The 27,258-nt window shown below is 35.9% G+C and overlaps 1 protein-coding gene across 1 annotated transcript in view; it reads right to left on the bottom strand.

The window, feature by feature from the left end:
- Window positions 1-4,927: 4,927 nt before the first annotated feature.
- The window catches only part of SLF1 (SMC5-SMC6 complex localization factor 1), a 34,944-nt gene continuing 12,613 nt past the window's right edge, over window positions 4,928-27,258 (bottom strand). Inside the window, exons 8-18 of the mRNA XM_031046206.2 lie at window positions 26,044-26,202; window positions 25,321-25,487; window positions 23,793-23,930; window positions 22,957-23,122; window positions 17,752-17,899; window positions 15,380-15,525; window positions 13,232-13,392; window positions 12,613-12,746; window positions 10,559-10,651; window positions 9,996-10,178; window positions 4,928-7,637 (exon numbers count right to left, since the gene is read on the bottom strand). Coding sequence (XP_030902066.2) covers window positions 7,153-7,637; window positions 9,996-10,178; window positions 10,559-10,651; window positions 12,613-12,746; window positions 13,232-13,392; window positions 15,380-15,525; window positions 17,752-17,899; window positions 22,957-23,122; window positions 23,793-23,930; window positions 25,321-25,487; window positions 26,044-26,202 — 1,980 coding nt within the window. The 3' untranslated portion in view covers window positions 4,928-7,152. The remainder of the gene's footprint in view (window positions 7,638-9,995; window positions 10,179-10,558; window positions 10,652-12,612; window positions 12,747-13,231; window positions 13,393-15,379; window positions 15,526-17,751; window positions 17,900-22,956; window positions 23,123-23,792; window positions 23,931-25,320; window positions 25,488-26,043; window positions 26,203-27,258) is intronic.

Here is a 27,258-nt window from a genome sequence, read left to right as displayed (position 1 = left end):
TGAAGAGGGGCTTTGGACAAGGGCCTGTAGAGACAGGACAAGAGGGAATGGCTTTAACCTGACAGAGGAGAGACTGAAATGAGCTCTTAGGCAGAAGTTCTTCCCTGTGAGGTTGCTGAGGCCCTGGCACAGGTTGCCTAGAGAAGCTGTGGCTGCTCCATCCCTGTCAGTGTTCAAGGCCAGGTTGGATGGGGTTTGGAGCAACCTGGTCTAGCGAAAGGTGTCTCAGCCTGTGACAGGGGGTAGGAACTGGATAGGCTTTAAGGTCCCTTCAAATTCAAACTATTTTGTGATTGTATGACTGCTCTTGGCACAGCTGGCCAAGAAAAAAACCAAACCCAAACAAAACAAAAACCTGGTGAAAATTTATGCAATTTCAATGTAAATATTGGAGAAACAAGCATCTGCGGGATTAAAAGCCAAGTATCATCTCCCTTTGAGATGATGCTCTGTCGTATAGAGGTTTCTTGGGGAGGGTACAGTTTTGAAAGATAAGCACAAACCTTGTTCTGCTTTGTAGAGACCTCTCTTCCCCTGTGTCACTACACAGAAGCCTAGAGGGCACCCAAAAGTGTTTCTTGGATCTGTCATTTGCCAGGTACTCCGTGTGTAATTCATCTGTTATTTACAGGTCTTCATTTCAGGATACTGCACATTTCAGGGTAAGAAAAATGAAATTTGTGATTAAATGTATAAACAGTGAATATTTGAAATGATGTCCTGTTGCAAATTTGTAGTCTGTCATGGAAAGTTTTCCTTCTTTCCCCTTGTCCAGCTTGCGACAGCCCCCTCCACCAGCCCAGCAGGCTTAATTTACTGATGTTTGGCCGTCACTGTGGGGAACTGAGATAGTACCTTCTCAGAATTCTGTGTCTTAAACCTGGTGCTTCTGTAGCACAATGTGCATTTGAAAGGATTTTTCTGGATTTGTGGAAAAAACACCCCGCCCCCCAATTTGTATCTTAGTTTTATAATGGTGATTAGGGTAAGTAGAGCTGTGCTAGAGCCTTTGCTAATTGAACCCATCATCTAATCTTAAAATCTCCCTCCTTGCTTTTTTGTGTGGAGTTTACAAAGGGCCTTTGTTACCAAACAAAATCTTGAAATCTGAAGGGGTTGTCAGAGAAGAGAAGTTATTGTCAGTCCACATGGCATCCATATGAATTTCAGTCTTCAGCAGCTCAAGAGCCATTATAGATAGCATGTCCCCCATGCAGAGAAGGTATGCTTTGACCAGCTGAAAGTGGTGACTCATTGACCACCTCAAACTGCCAGATTATGTTTGTTCTCAGAGCAAAATTTCAGGAGGCATGCACATAGTATAACATTATTAAAGAAAATTGGAACTGGAATACTAGTGAGAAGCAGAAAATCTCAAGTTTCAAGACTAGATGGGTAAGAAAGGCAAATAACAAACCAACAAGCTGAATTAGTGACACTGCAGTTCAAAGATTTTTTAAGAGATCTCTCTAGATTAGTTTATTTTTTTTTTTTTTTTAGTTTTTTTTTCTTTGCTTAGCTTTACTTTCCCTAATTTTTTCCAAAGTGCCACTGGCTATAGATGAGCTTGTATAGAAATAGCTACATATCTTGGCAAGATACCCACTACTTCCAAATAAAAGAGCTAGGTGATTTAGGTGCACTGGGAGTTAAACAAAAATGAGACCTTCTTTATGTGACTCTCCTGAAAAACTGTGACATTTAGCAAACGTATACCAGCTCATTTAGGTAAGACAAGAATTAGATTAATTAGACTTCAGCTGTGTGTGACAAGCTGCAACAGGTAAACTTCCCTGTGTCAGCACTCTGAACAATTTGTACAAACTGACTGTTCACTCTTCCACTGTTTTATTTTCACTTCTCCCACATCCAAGATTAATGACAAATTTCCAGCATCAATAGGACAGATCTCCTGAGAAATTAATGAAAGTTGACTTGAAAGAATCCTGTAGCTGGATCTGTTTCTTAACTGGACTTGAGGGCAGTATTTTTGAACTGCTCTTTCCTTCCTTTGCCCTCAAGCCAGCAGTCCCTTTGAGTGTGAATGGTAACAGTAACTCCTGGTTGTTAATACCCAACAAAATAGCCTATTTTTTTCCATATTTTTTGATGTATATTATCATCAACTTTTGGCAGATAGATATTGTTTAATATTCCTAATTATTTTTGGAGCAGTTTAACCATGGTCTGCAAACACCTGGTTCATGGATGCCTGCGTAGACAACATTACTGGAGCTCTGCAGCTTTAATGTTTTACCTCTTTTGCACAGCTTTCCCCACCTGCGTGCAGGACAGTCTGCAGAACAGTCCTCAACTCATCCTTTTTTAAGAGAAAGCATTTTGCATTTACTCAGATGCCTAAAATATGCTACTATAATAGGATCTATTGATATCCTGGCTTAAATCAACTTCTTAGACAAACCAGAATCCATATTTTTTATACACAGAGATTACTAGTTTGGTTGATAGATCAGGTACATTTTCACTGTCTTCATCCAAATATGAGAACTTTTCAAACTGTAATTTTTAGGGTTGTTTTCTTGAAGAAACATCATTTCACATCCTGGCAAACATGACAACAAATTTATGAACTTGTAAAGATATTTATAGTTTGATGATGGTAATTATTTAATGTGTATTTTACAAATTAAAAGGGGTTATCTGATAGATTTTAAATTGTGCACTTGGGAATAATCACTGAGCATGAAATGTTTCTCATGGCATACCTCTGACTCCAACTGGCATGTTTCAGAGACAAACTAAACATTCAGTCAGTTGTATTCACATTTGCAAGTGGAAGAAAGGGTCTTGATGTAGCCAGTGCAAGTTAAATACAAGATCGCTATGAAGGCTATACTCACCTGAAAATAATTGTCGGATTTTTCTGAATTTACTAGGCGCCATTGACCACACGGCAGCATGGCACGGTGCTAAGGAAAACGGCATAGTTTGGTCCTTGAATTTATATGGAAAGGGACAGTCTATCATAGAATCATGGGATCATAAAATAATGATAGATTGGAAAAGACCTTTAATGTCATCAAGTCCAATGATTAAAGCAGCACTGCCAAGGCCACCACTAAACCATGTCCCCAAGTGCCACATCTACATGGCTGTTAAATACCTCCAGGGATGGTGACTCCACCACTGCTCTGGGCAGTCTGTTCCAGTGCTTGACAAGCCTTTCATAGAAGTTTTTCCTAATATCCGATCTTGCTCTTTCCCTTTTTTGCTTGGGAAACAAGACCAATCCTCCTCACTACAAGGTGCTTTCAAGTAGTTGTAGAGAGCGATAAGGTCTCCTGTAAAACCCATTTTATCCAGACTAAACAACTCGAGGTGCCTCAGCTGTTCCTCCTCGCACTTGTGCTCCAGGCCCTTCACCAGCCCCTTTGCCCCTGCCTGGTCCTGCATCAATGCCTTTCTTATAGAGAAGGACCCAAAACTGATTCTGAGTGAGGCCTCAGCAGTGCTCAGTACAGGGGGACAAAGCAGGGGTCTGATACTACCTGCCTGGGGCATTTGTGATATTGCCATTTTGGCCCTTTTGCAATGCATCTTAGCATCAGTTGGAATAGTGCAGGAAAGAGCTTCAGGACTGTTTAAAGTCCTAGTTTTAAAGACTAGTTTAAAGGGAGCTCAAGCTTTGAGGCTTGAACCTCCTCTCTAACAAATTTTAAAAGTTTATTGAGCCACAGTAATTAAATTTTACAAGCTAACATTTGCTCCTAAACAAAAATAAAGTATATCAACATCAAAATTCCTGAGCCCAAACTGCTAGTATATTGGCAGTAGTGATTTACTTGCCAACGAGTATGACCATTTTGAAATCAACAGACGCTCTGTAAAACATCTTACTAACACCACCAAGACTTCTGCATACTATATGAGCTTCACATCTAGCCATGGCAGTTTTGTGAAACAAAGAGTATGGGTCAGAAAAAAATCTAACACTGAAATTTGGCTTGATGCAACCTTTTTACCAGCTTTCAAAGCTTGACCATTATGTTGGCATACCATTATAATTCCTGACTGCACATCCCAGTGTGCTTTGTCTTCTGTTTTGCTGCTAACTATCACGCTGCTGGCTGCTGTTACTCAACTGTCTGGGCAGCACTGGGTCCATGTGCAGAAGGGAGATTCTCCAGCTGTATGTTGAAGGTGGAAAACAATGAAGAACTTCTCAGAGTCCTGGGAAAAACAGGCCCAATTGAGGATGAAGATGTACCTTTCTGCTTGTGAAACACGTTGGCATGTGAAACATCAGCATAGAGAAGAAAAGCGGAAGGGGCCTAGCTGCTAAGCCAGGAAGTGGGAAATACCCTACATACCAAGATAGATTTTAAAGACAGTTTAATCACTTAGTAGATTGCACTTTGTTGCAATCATGATTTAACAGGAAAGTTTTGCTATTCTAAAAGAGATACAGGTACTCTCTAATAAATCAGATGATGCACATAATTTTATGTTAAATACAACTGAAAAATACTTGAGACTTTGTAAGGATATGGAGTTTGCAAACTTGAGTACACATAAAACTGAGTATGTATAAAACTGAACAGGAAAATTTTCAGTATATGATTCTTAAACTGAGAGAACATTAGGGAGAACAAAATGGTGTCACCATATAATTAAAGACTGACTATGCCATACAGACAATATCTAAGTCCACGCTACATGGGGGATTTTAATTCAGCATTTGCTAACTTCTGAATGTTTCATTTTGCAATGTTAATAATGTTCATTCAGCATATGCTATCTATTTTACAGCATCTTGCAGAGAGGTACTTGAAATTAATTTAAATAGGTAAGTAGGGCTTCTAAATTATTAAGATGTCATTTATATAGGAAAAAACACATAATAGCAAAATATTGTAAGGATATCTTGGATATATAAGCAGAATCACCTTTTATCAGACCAAAATAATGTTTTTCCAGCTTTCATTTTATTCAGTATTCACTAATGTATTAGAAATAGATACAAATATTTTGAAGCATTTGCTTTTCCAGATCCACCAGAAGTTTTTTCTGTGGTTCTCCAAGTCATTATTTCAAATTTCCGACTACTGTTCAAATTCATGACTAAAGAAAATGTTAATATTGCCAACTTAAATGCATATTTTGCATTGTTTAGAATGTACGTATATAGTATTTCTTTTATTGCATCCTGCAACAGGGAATACTGATGTTTAGTCGTTCATCCCATACATGATATTTTTTCACTTTTGCTTTCTTACTAGAGAAAAATAGAAAGTGCAGAAACAAAAACAAACCCAGTATTCACTGTCCCTTTACTCCATTAGAGCAGGCTGTTCTGCATGAATGTATAAAAATAATAATCAGTCATTAATAACCACTCCACACAATGAAGGTCTGCTTCTCAGACCAACTCAGTCTGACCATCTTCAGCAGATTGCTTTGAGATCATGTGTCTCAGCTGCAGAAAGGCTAAATGGAAGTTTTAATGTGTCCCAAGCCAGCTGCATCAACATTCCCTCTGGTCAACCAACATCAGCTTTAGAAGCAGCTATTATTTACACCTTTTCTTTAAGGGTTCTTCTTAAAATACTGTAAATGGCTATTACAGAAGAATTGGAAGTGTCACTAACTAGTACCTTCCTTGCTATGATTTTAAACTACTCCTAATTTATTATTGAATCTTTTAGAAAACTATAAGGTATTCTCATTCTAAAGCAGCACTCCCTTCACTCCCCCTGGAAGAAATAAACTACCTTAACCAGTGTCTCTTCCCAGACCCTAGTCTGAGATGAATTCGGCACCCTACAAGACACAAGGCAGGAAAAGTACTTGTTGCTGTGTACATATGCAATAAGACATCTCCAAAATATGTAACTGTTCGCCATCCTCAGCCCCATGCAACACAATAATGTAGTTCAGCTGCCTCATGATCCTCAACATCTTTTAAGGAACAGCACAGGATTTTCTCTTAATTAATTAAAAGGACCATCTGATAGAATATGTAGCACACAATTTTAAATTAGAAGATTAGTTCAGAGGGTTTATTGTATGTAGTTTGCATGTTTACAGAATAAAGAACAAGTCTCATACTAAATGGGGTGTACTTTTTCAGATCTATATTTAGTGTCAGAATCTGATGCCCAGTATACACTTAGATCATTTTGTCTAATCATCTGTAAATTTCCCTGCCAACATAACTAGATTTGTGCCACTGCTACCATTGGCATCCTTAGTTGAGGGAATCCCAGGACTGTTACCAGATCATTTTACACACTCCCAGTGTAATGGATTTATCAAACAACTGCAAGCCAACACAAGTTGCAGCACAGCCAAGGACTCTGTATATTATGCTGTGGGTAGATTTGGCCCTTTGACAAGTCAATGTACTGGGAAGCAGCAGAATGACTTGGTCATTTTAAAGCTCTAGGGTCCCCACTGGAATAGTGCAAATCACCTGACTATCTGCACCAGCCTCCTCAACTCAGCCACTGCAGAAATGAATGTGACCACAAGCACTGCATGCTGACAAGGGAGAAGATTTTCCACACACCTTTGTGTAAACATTTCTATGAAATTCACAAAGGCATGTGAAATGCTAGTACATCCATTCTGTAAATACAGATATACTACCTTCTGATTTTAATTTTACACGGTGTTTTTAATTTTACAAGACAAGACAAAAATGGATAGAAGGAATTCACTTTTCAACATGTTTTAATGACAGATATCTGTAATATTACTTTTATTAAAGGATATTAAAATAGGTAGACACAAGCCTTTTTAAAGGAAATATTGCTTGTTTTTGCAACAGTACTTCTGGAAACCAAAGTAAACTATGGCATGAGATGGGTAACAAAGATTCCCAGGACTGAAAATGCAAAGTTTAACTTAGTACAAATGATATAGCACAGGTGGTCAGATGCATCCAGATCTGCTAGAAAACTAGAAGGCATTAGTATTGGAAAAAAATGCCTCAAAAGTGCATTGATCCAATGCATCTGACTTGCAGGTTCTGCTAGAGGAAAGTATTAACAACATGAGAGATACTATCGTGTAGGGCTTGTGTAGGCTGTGAAATCTGTACTGCTTCAGTTGCCAGAAAAAATTTAGGCCAGCACCAAGGGTGAAAGCTCAAGGATTCAACCAGCGCAGTTTCTTTGTTGTTAAAACGATCTAAGCAAAGAGCTTGAATGCCTCTACCATGGTTTCCAGAGTAGCTAATAAAGCCTTCATCTGATCCCCAGGGAAGAAATCCATATTTGCAGATATTTCCTGAAGAAACTGTGGAAGCTTTTGAAAAGTTTCTAGCTCTCTAAAATATGTATCTACTAGCCAATCTGCAGAAGATGTATTTTTCATCTCACAGTTACCAAGAGCCATTACTGGAAGTACATTTGAACAACCTACCTCTCTGAGAGTTAAAGTAAAGGGTGAAGACAGATTATAAACTGAACAAAAATTCAACAGCATCTTATTAAATAAAATCATCAACAGTTCTCTCTGCTGACTGTAAAAATCTTGATCTGTGTGTTCATAGAAGCTTTCAATCCTCTCTTCCAGATGAACAACATTCAAAAGTTCTTGCTTTACTGGGATGGACTCAACATAATCCAGTGGGAATTTTCCAGTGCAATCCCTCTGCTGTAGAAGAACTGGTCCTGCAGGAAAAATATAAACATTAATAACAGTATTTAAATTTGGCAGCCAAACAAGATTCCCCCTCACATCTCCTCCCCAAAAGCTAGAAGTCTGTTTAAATTCCTTTTTGTTATGCTATGTTGATGTGTGTCCGCCGTGATAAGTCTGTGATAAGTTACACATTTACAACACAATCTAGAACATGCAGAGACCCTTTGTAACAATTTCTTTTCAGTATTGTCTTAATTTACACAGAGTATGTAAAAACTTAATGTTATTACTGCTGTAAAATTCTATTAAGCCTTTTATAGACCAGGTTATTTGCTGACACTGACTCCAAATTAAATGCATGTTGCTATGACGGTCTTTCTTCTACTGGTCCAGATGCTGTGGCCATCCCTGTCTTAGATTGTGCAGCAAGGTAAACTATTGAGGTAGGAATCTTGGTCTCCCCCAACAAATGAATTTCAAAATTTCATCTTAACAGACTTATGAAATGCAAAAAGTAATCACTCAAATAGTTTTAAAGTAAGTAAATGGGACATTGTTTACTTGTTCAGATTTTACTACATTCTTCTGGCATTTCCAGTTTATTAGTACAATGAAGATATTAATATTTAAACAGTTTACAGATGACTTCATAAGCTTAAGAAAGGCTGCACTAGAAAAAAAAAAAAGAAGGCTATTAATATGCTACAGGTGGTGGTTTTCAAAGATGAACACATCAGGAATCCTCTTACACGTGGGTTACTGTGCTAAAGGAACTATGCCATTTTAACTTAAATACAGTTTCAGAAATATATTTTAATAACAAGAGGTAATTTACTGCATTACATATCCATGCTAGAGGTTTTAACTATGATGTGATGAAAGCTGTATCATTTTATGTCGTCACTGATTATTTGCAAGCTGAAGGTTTCTAGAGACAGAGGTGTTCTAAATTATTGAGCTGAGTAAATTCACACTCAATGAGTAACATGCCTTCTACCACAGTCTTGTCAGTTATGTGACAGGCCAAAAACCAGAGTGTGACAAAGGCAAAGATAAGGGTATACGCAACCTCACAGCTGCTAGAAAACCTTGATGAATGCAAGTGCAAGTAGAGCTCTTCCCCTAGGACAACAGAATCATCCACTACCTATTCTTCACAATAGCCTAGAAAAAATGTACATCTGTCTGTTCAATGCCATTTCCAAACTGAGGAGCTGAGCTTACTATAATATTGGCTATTGCATCACTTAGACCGATGGAACTGAGCCCAGGTATTGGCTTGGCATGTCAGATACATGGTTCAGTAGATATACAGAACACCTGGGAGCCACAGATTTGAGGCTCAGCAAACACAGAGGTAGAACGGTAGAGAAATGTATTGATTATCAGCTGGTGCTTGCACAACAGGCACAGAAATAGCCTTTAGGGGGCAGGAGAAGACTGTAAATACAGAAGATCTCATGCCAAGAATGAAACAAAATTCTGTTTCTCTACCTTAATTAAGTAATAGGTCATCTAAATACAGTGCATTCTTCTGTCTCATGGGAATACATAGAATGATTTTTATTGAAAAAATCTGGTCCTGGTGTATAATGCACAGAGATTAAACTGACAAAGTAGGCTAATGGTAAGGCTATCACAACTATTTGCTTTAGTAAATGAATTAAAAGATGGAAGAACTGCTATCCAAGAACATTCTCTGCAGTTGTTTTTTAAACAACATGCTAAGTTAATTATATTGATGCTGTATATTTCAAGACAAGATACAAGTTCCATGTCAAAATAATGTTCAAAACATTTACCATGCCTGCCTAAGGGGCAATGTATATTTTTTTTAGAAACTAAGACACCCCTCCCACTATTATCCCTAAACAGCAGTTATGATTACAATATAGATTCCTTTCTTAAACTAATTGCTAAGCTAATTGTGCTCTTCAAAGACCATCACATTAATTTTCATAAATGCTGACCAAATTTCTGTTGAAATACATGATTATATAGAGATATGCTGATCTATTTTTGCATTGTGGTAAAAATAGATCAAAACAAAATAAAACCCTTAGCTTTACTGGGTAATCTTTATCTTCATTAATGAGTTTGGAGGATATAGTTACAATGCATATGGTGTAAAATGCAGAAGAAAAACATTACCATATTGTAAAAAATGTGAAAATCCTGGTTAATTTCATATTCAGCTGATCAAGATACGTGTGAAAACAGTATTATTTTTATTGTGACCAAACCAGTTTGGCTTAAAAATGCTTAAAAATAAATATTTCATAATAACATTGTATTTTAAGCAACTATTAAGAAAAACACCACGAACTTCATATGGACTCAGAACAGTGGATAATTTACCTAAACCGGTTTAGCACAAATGCACTCACCCCCATACTGAAGTAGCAGCTTGCCAATTTCTACATGTCCATTTGACAGTGCATCATGCAAAGGAGTCACCCCGTCCACTTGACTGAGCAGGTCTACCGCTGGACAACGCTGCAAAATTTCACGGACACACACTGTGCTGCCATGGTTACAGGCTTCATGCAAAGGCGTCCAGCCAGCATAGTCTGAATTATAAATCAAGGGAAGTTTTAAAAACGGCAGAAGTAGTATTAAAATGTTAATAATGCAATTCATTAGACAGCAAAGCACTTTGCTTTTTATTATTCATCACAGTGGCAGCTAGTGATTTCAAACCAAGAAATCAGATTGGAAAATATCGGAAAAATATTGAATAAGTATTTAAAAAAAATCAACAGAAAATGTGATACTAAAACACACTTCAGCAATAAATTAATCTTTCCTTAATGTTTGCAAAAAAGTCTTCATTTTGTGGTCTTTAAAGTAATAAAGACAGTTTTAATAGTATAAATATAAACCGTATTACCAAACAGGTATTGATACAGTTCTTTACTTATTAGTTCTGTAGAGAAAGTGAATAACTTACCTTTAACATTAATGTCTGTTCCAGGCAAAGAGAGAAGCCGAATCAATCTGTCCACTTTGTTACTTATGCAAGCTTTATGCAGGGCTGTCTCTCCTACCATAAAAAATTAATAGATTACACTAGACTAGGCAAGATAGCAACTAAAGAAAATAATCAAAGTGCCTGGAACTAGGAGACCTGGCTATATGCCAGAAAATTCAATAATGAGTAAGATTTTCCTTTATCCTGTTTAACCATCTTTCAAGAAAATTCAAAAAAAACCCACAGAGCTTCTGTTCCACTAGAGATCCAGCAATGAAATTGTATTGCAAACGGTTTAACACAGGAATTATCTCCCCCCAGTTCAAGGTTTAAAGCTTCAATCACACTATAAAGCACCAAGTGATCACAGAACACCAAAAATACTGGGTTTTGAAGCAATAAAACTTTAGAGCGCAGTTGCCCTCCCTTAAATTTATTCATGAACCTCTGTTAAAATGTATGGTTCTTTTTACACAGCATTTATAGCTTAATTCAAATGAATGTTTCTGGCTAAGCACGAGTGCCTCTACACACTCAAGTATAATTCAGAACTTCAAATCTGTTAACAGATGGTTTGCTGTTTCTCAATAGGCTAACTTGGCTACAGTAGCAAGGGAGGGGGGAAAGAGAGAGAAATAAACGAAGAGGTCTTAATAATAATAAAAGAGAGAAAATCCTCTGGAAAATAAAAAAAATGCTAAGCCTTAATACCATGTAAAGCTGCAGTAAGTGTGAAAAATTGAACAGCAAGCAACTGAGAACTGCTACTTATATGTAAAGACACCATTAGTTTCTACATGATAAAAACTTCAGAGCCATTCTAAAACCTGTTTTGCTTTCACTAAATGATCACGTTTGAACAAGAGCCAGAGAAAGATCTTGACACCAGGTGAAAAATGATGTAACAAACATCTTGGAAATGAAAAATATCTCAGGCTAAACCTCTCAGCATTTGTGATAAGATTTAGATGGTGTATTTTATTACATTAATACCTTCACTATGTAAATCTGTCAGCTCCATACTCATTCTTGCAACAGAAGATACCACTTGCAATGTTGGCAGGGAAAGAATAGATAAAAAGCAGTTTGGATTTCTTTTTTGCCCTAGTCCTCTAGCTCACTTTTCTTTGTAGAAGTCAGTATGTAATAATTCACATCAATTTTACTTGCAAAGGCAATAACGAGAAAGGGAACCACTTTTAAAAATACATGGCCTGGCTCTGTTACTGAAGCTCTCTTAAATCCCAAAAGAGGGTTAGGGTTTTTTTGTCCTTCACTGTTCGTAATACAATTATGGTTTTAATTTTTTGAACAATCCCAGCTTCCTTTTGCTAAGTGTTTTTAAGCCTTCTCTTGGGTGTCATATTAATATAATTGTGTTTTAAGCAATATATGTAAATTTCTGATGATGATGACAAAAAGTAGTTCCAGCAAGTAATTCTGTTCAGGTAAAGACTCATGTAAAGTATGATTTATTATATTTGTTTAATAAGCTGAAACCAAATGACTGCAGTGCTGTTTTATTCCTTAGGTACTTGGGTTCCAGTGTAGCTAAGACAAAAGCCAAATGCCTTTCATAGTCTGGGCTGAATGCCTGGGAGAAAACAGTCCATATGCTTAACACAGCTATGTAACATAGCATACTCCTCAGTCTTTGTTCACAAAATGTCTAGGACTGAAAGAGATGAAGACTGAATTATACTTTCAAATCAGAAGACGTTGATCCTACCAAGCACAGGTTGAGGTGGATGAGTAAAGTAAGGCAGGCAAGACTGGAATGAGCTTGCACAAGCTGTACACTGTATTTAATATCTAGGAGGGGGAAGGGACTGATGAAGGCAGCTTTATTCCACCATATATACAAATCCTCCTTTTAAATACACATCAGAAAAAAGGAATATGAACCGTAAGAAAGTAATTCTTGGGTATAAGCCATAATTTTAGTCAGCACTTACCAGGACAAGATTTTTAAACCTGAAACTGTTGATTCTAATCATATAAATTTCTTAACACAAATTAGATGTATGGAATACCTTTAATATTTCTTCTGTTAAAATGTGCCTCTTCAGCCAAACGGCGGTGATTTTCTTTGGTATATGCAGCCTCACCTTCTGCTTCTGCTCCAACCATCTGTGTCAATGGAGGGCGCTTTTTAAAGATTAAGCCACTGAAGACAGAGCAAAGGGAACGTGTCTAAAACTACTATTCCACATTTTCAGATAACGTATGTGTACTTAATGCTTTAAAATACACCATACTTAGATCCTCTATGAATTTCAGAGTAATTTCTGAAACGTAATTACATACTTTTTATTTCATTTAATTATAACTGTATTTAAAACTGTAATAAAATTAAATTACCCACAATTAAACTTTCTTTAAAGTTAATTCTATGAATGGTTCAACTTCTCTATGCACCCTTTAATATTGGGAAAATATACCTACATCAGACTGCATACAGACTGAGATGGATAATGGGGAGAAAGGGGGAACCCCAGCCCAGAGGTGTTAGAGGTTTATAATGGAGCTTTCTGACAGTTGCAGCTGATTTGCAGACAACAAAACAGGTCATATAAAGTTCAGGAAATGTGTCAGGTCAGAAGCTGTCCCCCAGAGCAGAATAAAACTGGTGATGTTATAGGTATTACTTACGGTAGATCAGGCAGCACTCTGACTTCGTTCTTATTGCCATTTAGCATCTGTAATGCCCTTTGAGACTCAGGGCATGGCCACTGCCCTATTTTCTTTGGTTTGTGTATCTCTCTTGCTTCATGCATCCCTATCTCTTGCAAAACAGGCAAATAGGAACCGACCTGTTGCAAAAGTAACATTTTCAATTTCTTTGCATACACTAAATTAAAATGCAGTCAATTTTTTGTCACCCATGATGCAAAGCAGTGATCCACCACCCACGGGTTGCAGTACCTACATTTTTAAAAATATGATCCTAAGTGATGGCATATATAGATTGTTTAAAGCTGTCTTCTGCAATTTTATTTTGTGTTCTTGTAATTCACTCTTTGTGCTGGCCTCAGGTGGGTGGGTTGTGTCTGAGCCAGAAAGCAGGAAATTCTAGACTTCTGACATAGATCTTTGGTAGCTGAGAAAATTTTGATCATTTTTGCGGCTGTAAGACTGAAGTAAAGCTAATTGATTCTCAGGTACTTAATGAAAATATTTACAAGCTTCCTGCTCGCAACCCAGGGAGCAAAACCCAGGGGGTAATTTGGTAAAAAAATACTCACTCCCCTCCTTCATTTCTTATAAGATGAGGGCCTGGATCAAGCCCTTAAGCATTGCGAGTGTAATAAGCTAGTTCTTTCTTAGGTGCTGTCCCACTAGTAGGATAGCTTCGGACATTGTAGAGATGGCTTCTTTCTTGTAATAAAGAGCTTCCAACCCACCTACACCATTCATTTTAAAGTCTTGTAAGTTTCTGCAGTTTTGCAAAAGCAGAGGAAAAAGTCCACTGAGGAGACTCATTCAATGACTGCACAATAATAATACATGAAGAAAGATATTAAAGAAGGCTTTGAGTATCTAGGAGATCACTGTAGATTCTGCAGGCAACTTGCAATGGGTGAAGGACACCTTAATTGCACCTTCACTTCACATTTACTGACAGAGAGTAGCAGGTCACCATTTAAACCCATAGAAGAGCTTAGCTGATAAGATGCTGTATGAGAAGAGCTGGCAAAATTGGACAATAGTTATTATTTATTACAGGGAAAGAGAAAGGAGGCACAGTAATGTTAAAGAAAGCCATAAAAAGCACAAGAACTTATTTCAAGAACTACAAAAATTTACATGTAAGTAGTTGCAGAGAGTGATCAGCAGTCATGGCAATACTAAAAATAGCAATTGCTGCTGCATATGTGCTGGCAACATATGCTAAATATTAGACATAGACCTGGTTTATTTTTAAAATTCTGACAGTCCTTTGTTCAAGCTCTGTTTAAACATGATGTATTAATAAACAATGTTCTCTATTCAGAATAGCTCATGTAAAATTCAGGAAAACTTATGTATGGCAAATATATAAAAGTGTAAATTTCTTTTTCTTTGACTCTAGCTGGAGAATTTTAGGACATATAGAAACAGTTATGGATTCCATGTTCTGTTTATTCATTAGTATTAAGATTATTGAAATGAAGCTCTAAGTTAGGGTATGTCATTACTGTGTGATCTCCCTGATTAGCCTGCATCCTGCCAGTAGTCCTGGTTTTGAGAATTTCTTTCACAGTTTTCACCATATATTTCGTCATCAGCTATCAGAAATTGTGATTTGAAGGCAGGAAAAGGTTTGCAAGTAGGAGAAAGTTCTTAAGAGGAAAAAAATCACAAGAAAACACTGTCATTCAAAGTCTTAAAATCTTGTATATAACAAATGCTTGGACCCAACAGAATAACAGACCATCATCTCTGCAAAAAAAATGAAGGAAAATATAACCCACGAAAATCATACACATTTTCCTTAATTACAAATATAACACTGCAACAAAGTGTTTACATCAGAGATCGCTTTAAAAAGCTTTCATGGTGACCTTTAATGTTAATTGAATGTAAACAGGTGACTTGGGTGTTACAGATTCTTTGGTAAGGAAAATCTTACCATTGTTTTTAAATTAAGGTCTCCATCAAAGAAACATCTAAATGCAGTACAGTCTATCTACAGGTGGAAGACAATGCATGCCATGAGCGTGACCTTAGACCACAAAAGAAAGATATTTTCCAAGACTTCCATGAATCCAATTACTTGTAAAATACTTGAGTGTGATGTTAGATAGATGAGTTACTTACTATTTTCTGAAGAGAAAGAGGTTCTGCAGAAATAGTTATACTCTTCTGTAAACACACTTTTTTAAAAACTGCTTCTGCAACAAACATTTGAAGCCAGAGGGATGGTATGGAACAAATGAACTTTTCTAATTCATGCACTGAAAAATCTGGATAAAAATACACGGAATAGGGAGGAAGAGAAAGCCTTAAAATAAGAATATACAAACCTGTACATTTAGAGTTACCTAGAAGATAGCTCTCACAGATGTTTTTTTTCTTCCTGCTATTGCAGATTCAGAAGCTAGTCTCTAGGAAAAATACTAAAAATGCTCATATTAAAAAAGATTATATCCATCATCTGATAATAAGACCAGCTTCTAAGAGAATGGTCAACAGATTTTAAAAAGCAAAGTACCACTTTTTATGTGAAACTTTTAAAAAACCTTCACTCTAAATACAATCCTAGACAAGCTACATCTTGGTTTTGAGAATGATTTATTTGGGAAATTACGCAAGCGATCACCTTTAAAATCTGTAAGTGACACAATACAAAACGCAATTCAAACAAAATGTGTAACACATGAACAAAGAACAAGTAATGCAGGGTGACCTATAAACTCTACATTAAAAATGAATGTAAGCAAATTTCAACCTCATTCAGATGTGCCAAATAGTTCATACTGTTTAAAAGCCAACCAACCAACCAAAAACCAGAAAATGGCTGAAGAATATATATCTACCTCAATATATATGGCATATATATGGGCTACCTTCCTTTGGTTTTGGAAAAGGAGACAGAATGACTGATTTTTCTTATAGGGTGGCAAGAATTTGTATTTTGTGGAATCAGCAAATTAATTTTTTTCAAAATAGCAACTGAAACAAGTGGAAAACAAGGGCTGTCGTGAGGAAGAAAGTCTTTACTGTATTAAGGGACTACTCTATTCTGCTAAATAGTACTCATACATTAACTGTTAAGACATTAACGTTAATTGGCTCAAGATAAGGCTTAAGATAAGGCTCAAGAACAGAAACACAAGTTTTGAGAGTACAGACCTTTTCTTCTTCAAAAGCAACAGAATTTAGGAGAACTCTGCAACAGTTTAAAAGATTTTAAGCGCTGTGGACTGAACCAAGCAGCAGTGATCACCAGTAGATCAAATAACCTTCTCTCTTTATAACCAGACTGTGAATGCTGTTCTTGTGAATCCTCTCAATAAAGGAGAGCATAGAAAGTATAATTTTCCATTTGTATACTGGAAAGTAAGAAAGTCTTACAAAAATACGTATTAAAGATTCTCCCTATTACATGACAGCTAGAAAATCTGTTGGAAAGATGGCATCGTAGTAGGTACTAAAAGCCCCATTGATAAAGTTCCAACTGATTTGGCCTTCTATGATCTAAAGGAGGCTATAATAGCTCTGGTGATTTGCTTTCTACAAGACTGGAGTAGAGCTATTTGTCTAGAGACTAAGATTTTAGTTTATTTTTTTCAGGATAGCTCTTCTCAAGTGTTCAAGGAGAAGACACTATAAATGAAGCCTGTGTACACCTATCTTTAGACAAAATAATGACTGAAACCAGGATGTCCATATTTCCTAACCAGGGAGAAGTTTTTGTTGGAATTAAGTTTCAAAATTAAATTAAAGCACTAAGTAGTTTTCTTGAGGCTATTTTTTCTTGTCTTTTGAGTTCCTCATTCTATAGTTGCTAAAAGGTCAGATACCTCAACAAACATGCCAAGTTAAATGATATTTGAATTGTTACATTTCTCCTTATCTAGTATATTTAATGAAGAGGAACAATACTGAGTCATTTGGTTAGTTGGAGTTTTCCTCTTCTTCCCCCCAGATAAAGTCTGTTAGGGATGTAGAACAAAACAGTGAAATGTTTCATTTGGAGTCTGCGTGGACCTAAGAGCAGGATAACTTCAGGACTCACGGATGAAGTGTCTTTAGTAAAAAAAAAAATTAAGTTTGTGGAGTGAAAAATGTCACCTGAGAACCTGTCTTAGCTAAGGTATCTCCAGTTGCCTCTCTGAAGTTATGGTTTATTATCATATGCTTTCAGCTCTTCCTAAACTTACAGGAGAGATCCAAAGATTTTCCAAAGGTTTTTTTTTTTACTTCTTTTATTCTTCATACTGTGTGGTCATGCTTTCACATTAACACCTACTGAGATCTATTTAGAAGAATTTTAATATGAAAGCCTGTTCCATTTGATCTTGGGAGACAGATAGATGCATACTCACAACAACACACAATAAAACAGTTTCCTGCATACATACACATCATGCCATAAGAGTGCACATATGCAACACAAGGTAAAATAAAACTTGGAAGTAAACCGAGAATTTTATTGAGGACTTTAGTGTCGCCTTTCAAATACTCACCATCACATGCAATGGCAAGGTACTGTGCCAAATCATCAGATATTTGATGGAACACATTTCTGCCCATAAGCAAACTTGAGATGATCCAATACTCCACTACAGTTCCAAGAATTGCATTTAATAGACCAATTACTTCACATATGAAAGCCTACATAAAAAAGCAAGATAGAAAAAGATTATCTATAGACCCATAGTGTATAAAAAATTGACACAGATAATGTACCAGTAATAACACTAGAGAACTTCTTTAGATAAAAAACCACTCCGATGCCACATCACTTTTTTACTGTTTTGCCTTTTTCTGCTCCAAGGTTAACTGTTGCAGACAGGTCAACAAAATTAATATGCTGTCAATGCCACATCCGTTAAGACTTGGCACTGAATAAGTATATTATTTGAAAATGTCCTGTCTAAACCAACATGCACAATGGGATCAAACTTTGCCAGTTTGTGGGATCAGGAAACTTTCTTCTGCTACCAAAAATTCCAAAGAGACTAGCAGCTGCAAATTTAGAAAGAGTATACATATGAGAATTAGCCTTACCTTTTTCTCCCCCAAACCTGCACAAAACAGTCATGATACAAAACACAAAATGTATTTTCTGTAGGAGGCATCAAGACAATATATCATAATCTGAGATAGATGAATGTATTTGTTCACACACGAGTAAAATGTGGGTGAAAGCAGCGGGGAGCAAAAGCTGACCTTGAGGCAGCAAATTCAAATACTGTTAATACTGCAGATATTAATGTTTTGCAGTCACATATATAGATGCATAATAAATGTGGCTGGTACCCTAGTTGCAACTACATTTGCACAGCTAAGTATCTCTGCACACTGACAAACTACATACTGCCAACTGGTATGGGCTTGGTTGCCATTTTGGTAAAACAATGGTAATAAAACCCAAGACCTTCTTAGTATTTTGAAATGATTCAATGCCACGTGAGGGGGAAATACTCCAATTTACTGAAATCATCATCTGTTCTGAAAATATTTTCATATCAACCACAAACCAATACAAACACAGTAATGAAAACACATGCAAAATTAAAAAGGAAAAAGAAGCATTTCCATTAAACGTAGGAATTGTTATCATGTATGAGAGCACCAAGGCCTTGACTTTGTCCTGCTCTGTCCCCACAGCAAGAAGCTGGGAGGTGGCACAGCCAGGACAGCTGACCCAAAATGACCATGAGATATCCCATGCCATAGAGTGTTATGTGCAGCAATAAAAGCTGGGGAAAGAGGATGAAAGGGGGGACATTTTGGGGTCATGGTGACAGCCTTGCCAAGTAACCACTTACACATAATGAAGCCCTCATATCCAGGAAACCGCTGGACATCTGCCTGCTGATGGGAAGCACTGAATGAATTCCTTGTTTTGCTTTGCTTGTGCATGCAGCTTTGCTTCACATATTAAACTTCCTTCATCTCAAGCCATGAGTTTTCTAGTTTTTGCCCTTCCAGTTCTCTCCATCATCACACTACAGGGCTGGTGAATGAGAGGCTGAGTGGGCACCTACCTGCCAGCTAGAGTCAACCCACTACAACATACACAGCAAATAAAGTAAGGTCCAGTTAAACTTTTTTTCAAAATTCACTTCCTTGTTCTTATTGTTGAGAATCAAAGCTATCTAACTAAGAAAAGCATTGAAGTGGGAAGAGGCTGTGTTAGCATTCAAAGGTCACATCAGTACAACTGATGTCTGCCAGCTTAGCAAATACAATTCCTACATTGCTGTTCCATTTAGTGCTTTGCCAAGTACAGCACGACAGTGACAGAAGTTTCACTGTGTGTTTTAGTACACATAGAAGTTTTACAGGAAAGTTTTTAAGTCATGGGAAAATTCATCTTAAATTTTTGGAGTTACAGAGTTATTTTAGTTGTTCTTTACAGTTTTTTTTCATATGGTGTAAATGCAGTATTCCGGAAGTGCCTGAAACATACTTCCAAGAAAACTAATGGCAGTGACAGCTAGACCAAAAAGACATTTAGATCTATAAATTTACACCACACAAACTTATACCAGGTAATAGTACTTGAAACAGGGAAGAAGACAAATTAGAAATGTGTAAGATGATACAACGAAAAAATGGAATTAATGTCTTCTTTCACTTGTCAGGTTAAGCAAGACAGCTGTTTTCAGGACAAAAAAAACCACCAGTAGTATCAGGAATGAAAAGCATTTCTGTGGCAATATTAAAAGCCATGCAATCGCTCAATGCTACTCAAAGTGTTATAAGCCATATACAGGTTGCTTCGTAAATTTTTAAATTGAATTAACAGCTTTGAGTCAAAGAACCTTGACCCAGTAATTTCTGTATCAAACCTATTTAAATAATATAATAAATAAAAAATATTATTTATATTAGAAGTATGTTTGATATTGATCTGAAGATCTCAAGTCATGGAAAAACTTGTATGTTATCTGGCAGCGCATTTTTAACTTCAAGTATACTATATTGGTACTTTCAGGTATTTTTAAGATAAACTAACATCTATCAAACACCAGAAAGCAATTACACTCATATATGTAACTTAAGACTTTACAGCCCTTCATTCTTTCTTTTTGTTTTTTTTCTGATGTAGGTTATAATAGATAGCAACAGTGAAATACCTTCAGAGTAAGTAAGCCAAGGAAGCCAGTAACTCAGAATTTCAGAACGGATTTTCACAGTTAAGAGTATTACAATTGCTTCTGGATTGCTCTTTCTACAAACACACACATTTATAAACCACAACTTTGCAACAAATCAGCACTGGAAGCGAGGAAACATACACAGTATCTTCCCTCCAGTGATGATTTGCTGCAATCTTAGAATCAAGCTGGTTCTAAAAAGCTAAAGAAGAAAAAATAATTTCCCACTTTTACCATGTAGGAAAGAATGTGTTAGATATATCCCAATAAAAATTAAATTATTTACTTGTTTTTATGTACAGATATTTTCATTGGAGAACTGCACAGAAGTTGAGTGTATTAAAACTGGCATGCCTGTTTCTTCCCACCAGCTAACACGCTCGTAAAACTGGGAAACATGGTCACCACTTTACACAGTGCTATAAAACACTTAATTTCTGTGCCTATGCAGATAATAAGACTATCCCGAGTCATTAGTTCCATTTATCCTTCTGAATGGCCTTACATGATTCTCACCAATGTACTGCCTCTTAAGCAAGGAGTGTTTAAAAAAACAAAACTGATAACAATGACACATACCTTTAAACTCAAGACAGGAAGGGAAATTTCATATCCAATATTCTATATTTAATGAAATGGAAATACTCTGGTTTTACTTATGCATCTCTAAAATAATAAAAAAATACAGAGAAAAAAAACAAGTGGGGAGGACTTGCTCCTTTGGATTTCTGAATGACCTTTTCAACTATGTCATGGAATTTTAAATGACTCTCTGAATATATGGAAAAATCAGCATATCAACTTTTAGTATAATAAAATTGAGAATGCAGAAAAACATAGTATTTTTGACCATAAAAATATAGTATTTTGTTTCAGAGTTTATTTTTGCCCAAAAATGCAAATGGAAAGGAAGTGAAATAATTAATGAATAAAGCTGTAAAAAAGAACATACAACATTACAGATATATGAGCCAACAAGGTGCTTTTTAAGGCTAGAATTCGTATCTCCAGGGATATTGTACAAATTCTTATATACATGTACAATACAAACCAAATTGAAGGCAACTTAATTGCTGTTCTGTAACCTGCTGACCAGCAGGACATTGACCTGAAAGATGGAGTGTTCTGTATACCACCTCTTTCTTTTCAAAAGCCAGAGGCCTTGTAAGTACAATTCTTACATACTACAAAGTACAATAATTATATACATGTATATAAAGAAAATAGAATCTAAACAAGAGGTAGGTCTCTATATTTTATGTTGTTTTATTCTTTATTTTTCATATACATATTACACTCTGACACAAGTGATTATTCTGCTTATGCAAATAATGGTTTAAGAAAAAGGTATGGCATAAAGTGCTGGAACTTATCAAAGGAAGGCATAGTAGAAAAAAGAAAATGGTGCCTATACTTGAACTGCAGATTCAACACCAGGAACATATGAAAGCAGTCTTTTTCCAAAGAAACAGAATGGCCACTGACACCAACTGAATGCAAGCCTGCTTGGTGCTCAGTACCTTTGAAAAGGTAGGTTGTTTAAATATAAATACAGGTATAGAAACCCAATTTTAGGCACTTTTTTAATATCTTGACCGAAGATAAAAGGCAGCACTCTTTCAGAACGTCTTGCTTTGATAGCCCTCAAAAAAGGTAGGAGGTCTGGCTAGGTAAGATGAGTGAAGCTCTCATTATGTTTAACCTTTCTTCTTTCTTAACATAATGAAGAACTACTAGGTATTATATTAAAAGTGCTTTTTTCTCCAGAATACTTCATTTTCTATTGTTGTTCTGTTATTGTACTGAAAAAATGAATGAAGCACCTATTTATTCTGTGCTTTCACAATAATTTAAAAGAGAACGCAGAGACAGCAGTAAGTTTGTATTCTATTTGAGAATCTAGAAGTCAAAGATGTTTCACAAGGCCTCTAGCTTCTGAAAAGAAAGTGATGGTACAGAGGACACTCAGTATCTTTCAGGTCAATGTCCTGCTGGTCAGCAGGTCACAGAACAGCAATTAAGTTGCCTTCAATTCCATTTTTCTGAAAAGACCTAGGGAAGATACCAAATGAAACCAAGGGACTTGGAAAGAAAACTGTGGCATTTATTAAAATAAAATAATGCATATCTGTAGAAAATAAAAAAAAAAACCCAAACCCCAAAACATTAGTTTTGTCAGCTATCACCTTCCAACATTTCCTGAATACAATCACTGTAAAATAAGATAATCACCTTTTCCATTACACCTTATTGTTTGACAGGATGTGTTAAGTTGGTGTCCCTAATGACCACAGTAACACCTGCTGGTAAGGGCATGTGAACATCTGAATGCAGCCAACAAGCTACTCATGATTCGTTTCTTCTCTACAGATCAATATGAGAATCTTATGGATTAATTCATTTCCTTTAGTGGAGCAAAAACCAGCATGCTTCACAACAAAAGGCAGCTATAACAAGCAGCTGTGATACTTACATATAACTCCTCACAAAGGAATGAACAAAGGAATGCCTTTAAAAAAAATGTCAGTCTTCATTATTTTAAAGCATAAAATTCATACTCACATCATTTTTTCTGTTCAATTTTCTATGGGAAGTTATGACCCAATCTGCTAACATATTTATGTTTTTGGTAAAAAGCACCGAGGTTTCACTTCCCAGCCAAAAGGTGTTTAGAAGAACTGTCTGTGGCCTGACTTGCTGATGCTGTGAATTGGTCCCTTCAACCAAACTGCAAAAAAAAGAAAGTGAAAAAACTTAAATCTTTATGCTGCTTTGATTACTGTAGTTACCAGACAGAAACACTGTCTTCTGTCAAAACACACACAGGTTTGGCAATCTTTAAGTGGGGAAAGATCAGACACAATTTCTGATGAATAGTAAGTAAAATAATGACTATTACAGTCAGACTGAAGGAATGCTAATATTGTGCTAATATTACATAAAGTAAAGGCTGCCTTTACTGTATAAAGGTAGAGAAAAACCAAGACTATTTTTATACTTGATAAACTAAGGAAAGGTAATTGTCTCACTGGCAAAGGTAAAGGTTAATTGAATAAGAAAGGAAAATACTGCTTGTCTACCTTAAAGAATGAGTATCAAAGCATTGCAAAGCTAAAAATACAACCTTATGAGCAAAATAAAATGCTTACTGAAACTTGTAATATAGAGAAATAACAGGCTGGTAAAAGAGACCTTAAGTCATGATTATTAAAAAACCTATACAAATTACAGTAAGCATATTAATAATTTAAAAATACAAAAAGAAATGCTAAACTGCCATCTCTGTAGAATATTATCTTATTAGGAATATCCAAAATCAGGATGCAACCTGCTGTAGATACAGAAATGCATATGAAATTGTGAAAAATATTAAGAATGTATTATCCTATAAAACCTACCTTTTTGTCAGATACTCTACTTCAGATTTTACTAACTCAAAGAAAAACTTCAATAATCTTTTGTGAACTATCCTCTGTTCATTTCCTCCCCCTGAAACTGGGACTGCATGACAAATGGCTTTGCAATGAAGGCAAGACCTGAAAATAAACACCAAAAATCCATTTGTATGTCAGGAATCATAGTCTATCTGCCTGCTAAAATTGACTTTTGACAATTCTGACAAGGAAATATCTTGCTCCCTAGCAACATTCATAATTTTAAAGCCTAACTTTCTTGTTTTAAAGCATTATTAAAAAAAACCCAACTACATAAAAAAGTTTGTGACTGGGATTTTTTGTTGTAGCTTAGGATTTTTTATTACAGCCTAAACTAAATAATTTTACTGTATTTAATTATGATGTCTCTATCTGAGGTACTACACAATTACTGAACTTAACAGGACTTCTTTAAATCTTTTAATTACAACGTAGTCTGATAATATTTTATGGACACTGTAACATTCTGCAAAACTTAGTTAAAGTAACAGTTCACACATACTGTTTGACAGGACTAGTTTCACAGTTTGTGACCAAGTCTAATGATCAATATGTTGGAGATAATTTTAAAGTCAAGTGTGAACACATGTTTTTTTGGCTACTGGAACACATTTCCTGGAGTACTGGAACCATCAGGTTAACAACTACTGGGCATTCATATTCTGTAAGTAAGTACCAAAAGATAAAATACTTTATCAAAGAGATAAATTCGCTTGCATTCCATGTGACACGTACCTAATAAAAACTATTAAGTGTCCAATTACAGTGATTCAATGCCCTTCAAAACCACAGATATGCTTACAGTCACACATGTTCATATATCTGTAATCACAGTTGCATCAAAATACTTAGATTTTACTTAACATTTTATGACAGTAATAAGAAGAGGTACTGCTTCCCTTCCAAACGTACAGATGAATTGATTTCTATTGATGTACATTACAAAAAGTGAGTTCTCAAGCTAAAGGATAGACCATCTACCCAAACAGCTCCTATGTACTCACTGAGACTTGTTATTAGTGTATAGGTATAAACTGACTTCCTGAACAAGATGGTAAAGTTTATGATTAAAATAAAAATAAAACATGAAGCTTCATATTTGGTAAGATAAGACTGGAATTTGCTTTGTAATTGCAGCTGTATGTGTGTGTGTATACATATATGTACGCATACATAAACACCAGAACGGCAGTAATACATGATTACTGTAATTTGTGGAAAGCTTAAAAGAAATCATTTTTTTAAAGGAAGGAGAATGAGAAAATGTACTTCTTTTTATTTACAAAAAAAACCCAAACCCTCTTCTTGTGAGCTAACACTGAACCACAAAGTTAAAGGTCCAGATCTTAGTCACAATTCTAGACCTTCACATTCTGTTAATTTTTCCTGGTGAAAATCTCACTTTGATACAGTAGAATTTCAAGTATCCTCCTCTATATCAGAGTCTGGAGCAAGATAACAACTATTGCATCCAGCACCTCATTATTCTTACCTTACAAGCACCTCAATCAAGGACCATGTGCCTTTCTTACAGACAGGACACTGAAGAAGTTCCAAATAATACTTTAACATAGATGGGGACTTCCAAGGTGGATCATGTTGGAGAATAAGGTACAAAATGTGATAAAACTTAGCATAAAATAATGCATCAGTATTTCCCTGTAATAAAATTTGAAAATGTTATTGGCTCCATACTGGCCAAGGATCCCCCAATCACTAAGAGTTTATACATTTTCTTTATTTCTTACAATCCCAGGTGACCAAATTTAATCACTGAAGAAATACGCAATCTAATGCATAACTACAGCAGCAAAATTCAGAGTTTACAAAAAAAAGGAAGGGAAGAAAGAGACCTTGCTCTAGTGTGATATTCCAGCTGAGCATTGCTTAGAACAAACCTTCTCAATTATGCTCTCTATATGCTGTCTACTAGGTTAAAAAAAAGTCACAGAAGCGCTGTTTCTAAAAGCAACAAAAAATATTATGGGCCAATTCTTCCACGATTTTAGAGCATTACATTCATACAATTTGTAAATAAATAATAATTTAAAAGAAATCCTTAATTATTAAATTATTTTCTTTTTAACACACATTGATGAACACAAAGTGAAGGGTAAATACATCACTAAAAAAACCACTAAATACTGTATCAGAAGCAAAGATCATAACACTTCAATTTCTTGCTTTAATAACATTTTTAGTCTTCATCTCTCACCAATAGGACATATTCTAGAAGAGAATTAATAAGGTGCACAGGAGGTGTAAAGTACTTCTGATTAGCAGCAAGTTCTGTGATTACATCAGGAAATAAACACTCTTCAACTAATCCTTCAAGCATATACCATGTGCCTCTGGACAGGTCAGTATTTTTAACCTAGGAATAAGATAACTTTGTAAGTAAAAGAACAACTTAATAAAAACAAGGAAAACTAAAACCAACAACAAACAAAAACACCTTACAAGAACTATCAGGAAAATGTTGGTAAACAGGGAGATTATAAATTAAAACAGAAATACCACTCATTCCCTGATCCAACAAGTTGCTATCTAGAAAAGTTGCTCTTACTGAACTAGGATTTCATTGAAAAGACAGTAGGTTCCAGAATGTGCTTCTCTTCCTAGAAGACCTGAATACATCTACCCTTTTTAAAAACAAAACAGAATTCACACCCAATAACTTGTCTACAATTTATTCTGGAAATGTATGCAAAGGAGTGTTAATATTTCTAAAAGTGCAGAGTACCTCCCACAGTAGTGGAGCACTAAGATAATTAGTACTAATGAACAGCTTCTGAACAGCACTGAAGTTAGAGAAAAATGTAAAATCATGAAATATATCATTTACAAGTACACATTATAAAACCATAAACCATGTAACTGTTTTATCTCCCCACTTCTCCTATTCCCATTTAGCATGTCAGAAAGCAGCTAATGCTACAGATAGTATAGATATTGATCCCAGTGGATTTTCAAAGCTCTGAAGACCATCTTAATGGTACAGGCCTTCCTTCTTAATTCTCCACCACTCCTGACAGTGAAACATTTAACTCTGCAAGCTTTCAGAAGACCCAGAAGGTTCTAATGGCTTTCATGAAATGCTGCATTTGCCCTGCAATTTCCCTGTTATTGTATGTACTCTTAGCTTTCCAAACCTTTATTTCCACAGATTAATGATAGGAAAGAGGAGCTATTGAATATCTCAGCTACATTGTTACTTACCTCTTTCTTCCAGCAAGGTATTGCTATTTCTAGTCCAGATTCAAGCTGAAGCCAAGATGTACTAACTGGTCACAACCATGTTGCTAACAGAAGCACAGTTTCCCTCTGCCTGATAAAATTTCTGTTTTGAAATCCAGCTATTTTGTTTGACCACACTCCCTGAGGCTCTGGTAAATTCCAAGAAACTCGGCTAGGAAACCACAACTCAGAG

Source organism: Melopsittacus undulatus, chromosome Z (assembly GCF_012275295.1).
Source record: "Melopsittacus undulatus isolate bMelUnd1 chromosome Z, bMelUnd1.mat.Z, whole genome shotgun sequence".
NCBI lineage: Eukaryota > Metazoa > Chordata > Aves > Psittaciformes > Psittaculidae > Melopsittacus > Melopsittacus undulatus.
Note: the sequence above shows the minus strand (reverse complement) of the source record. Positions and strands in the feature narration are given on the sequence as shown.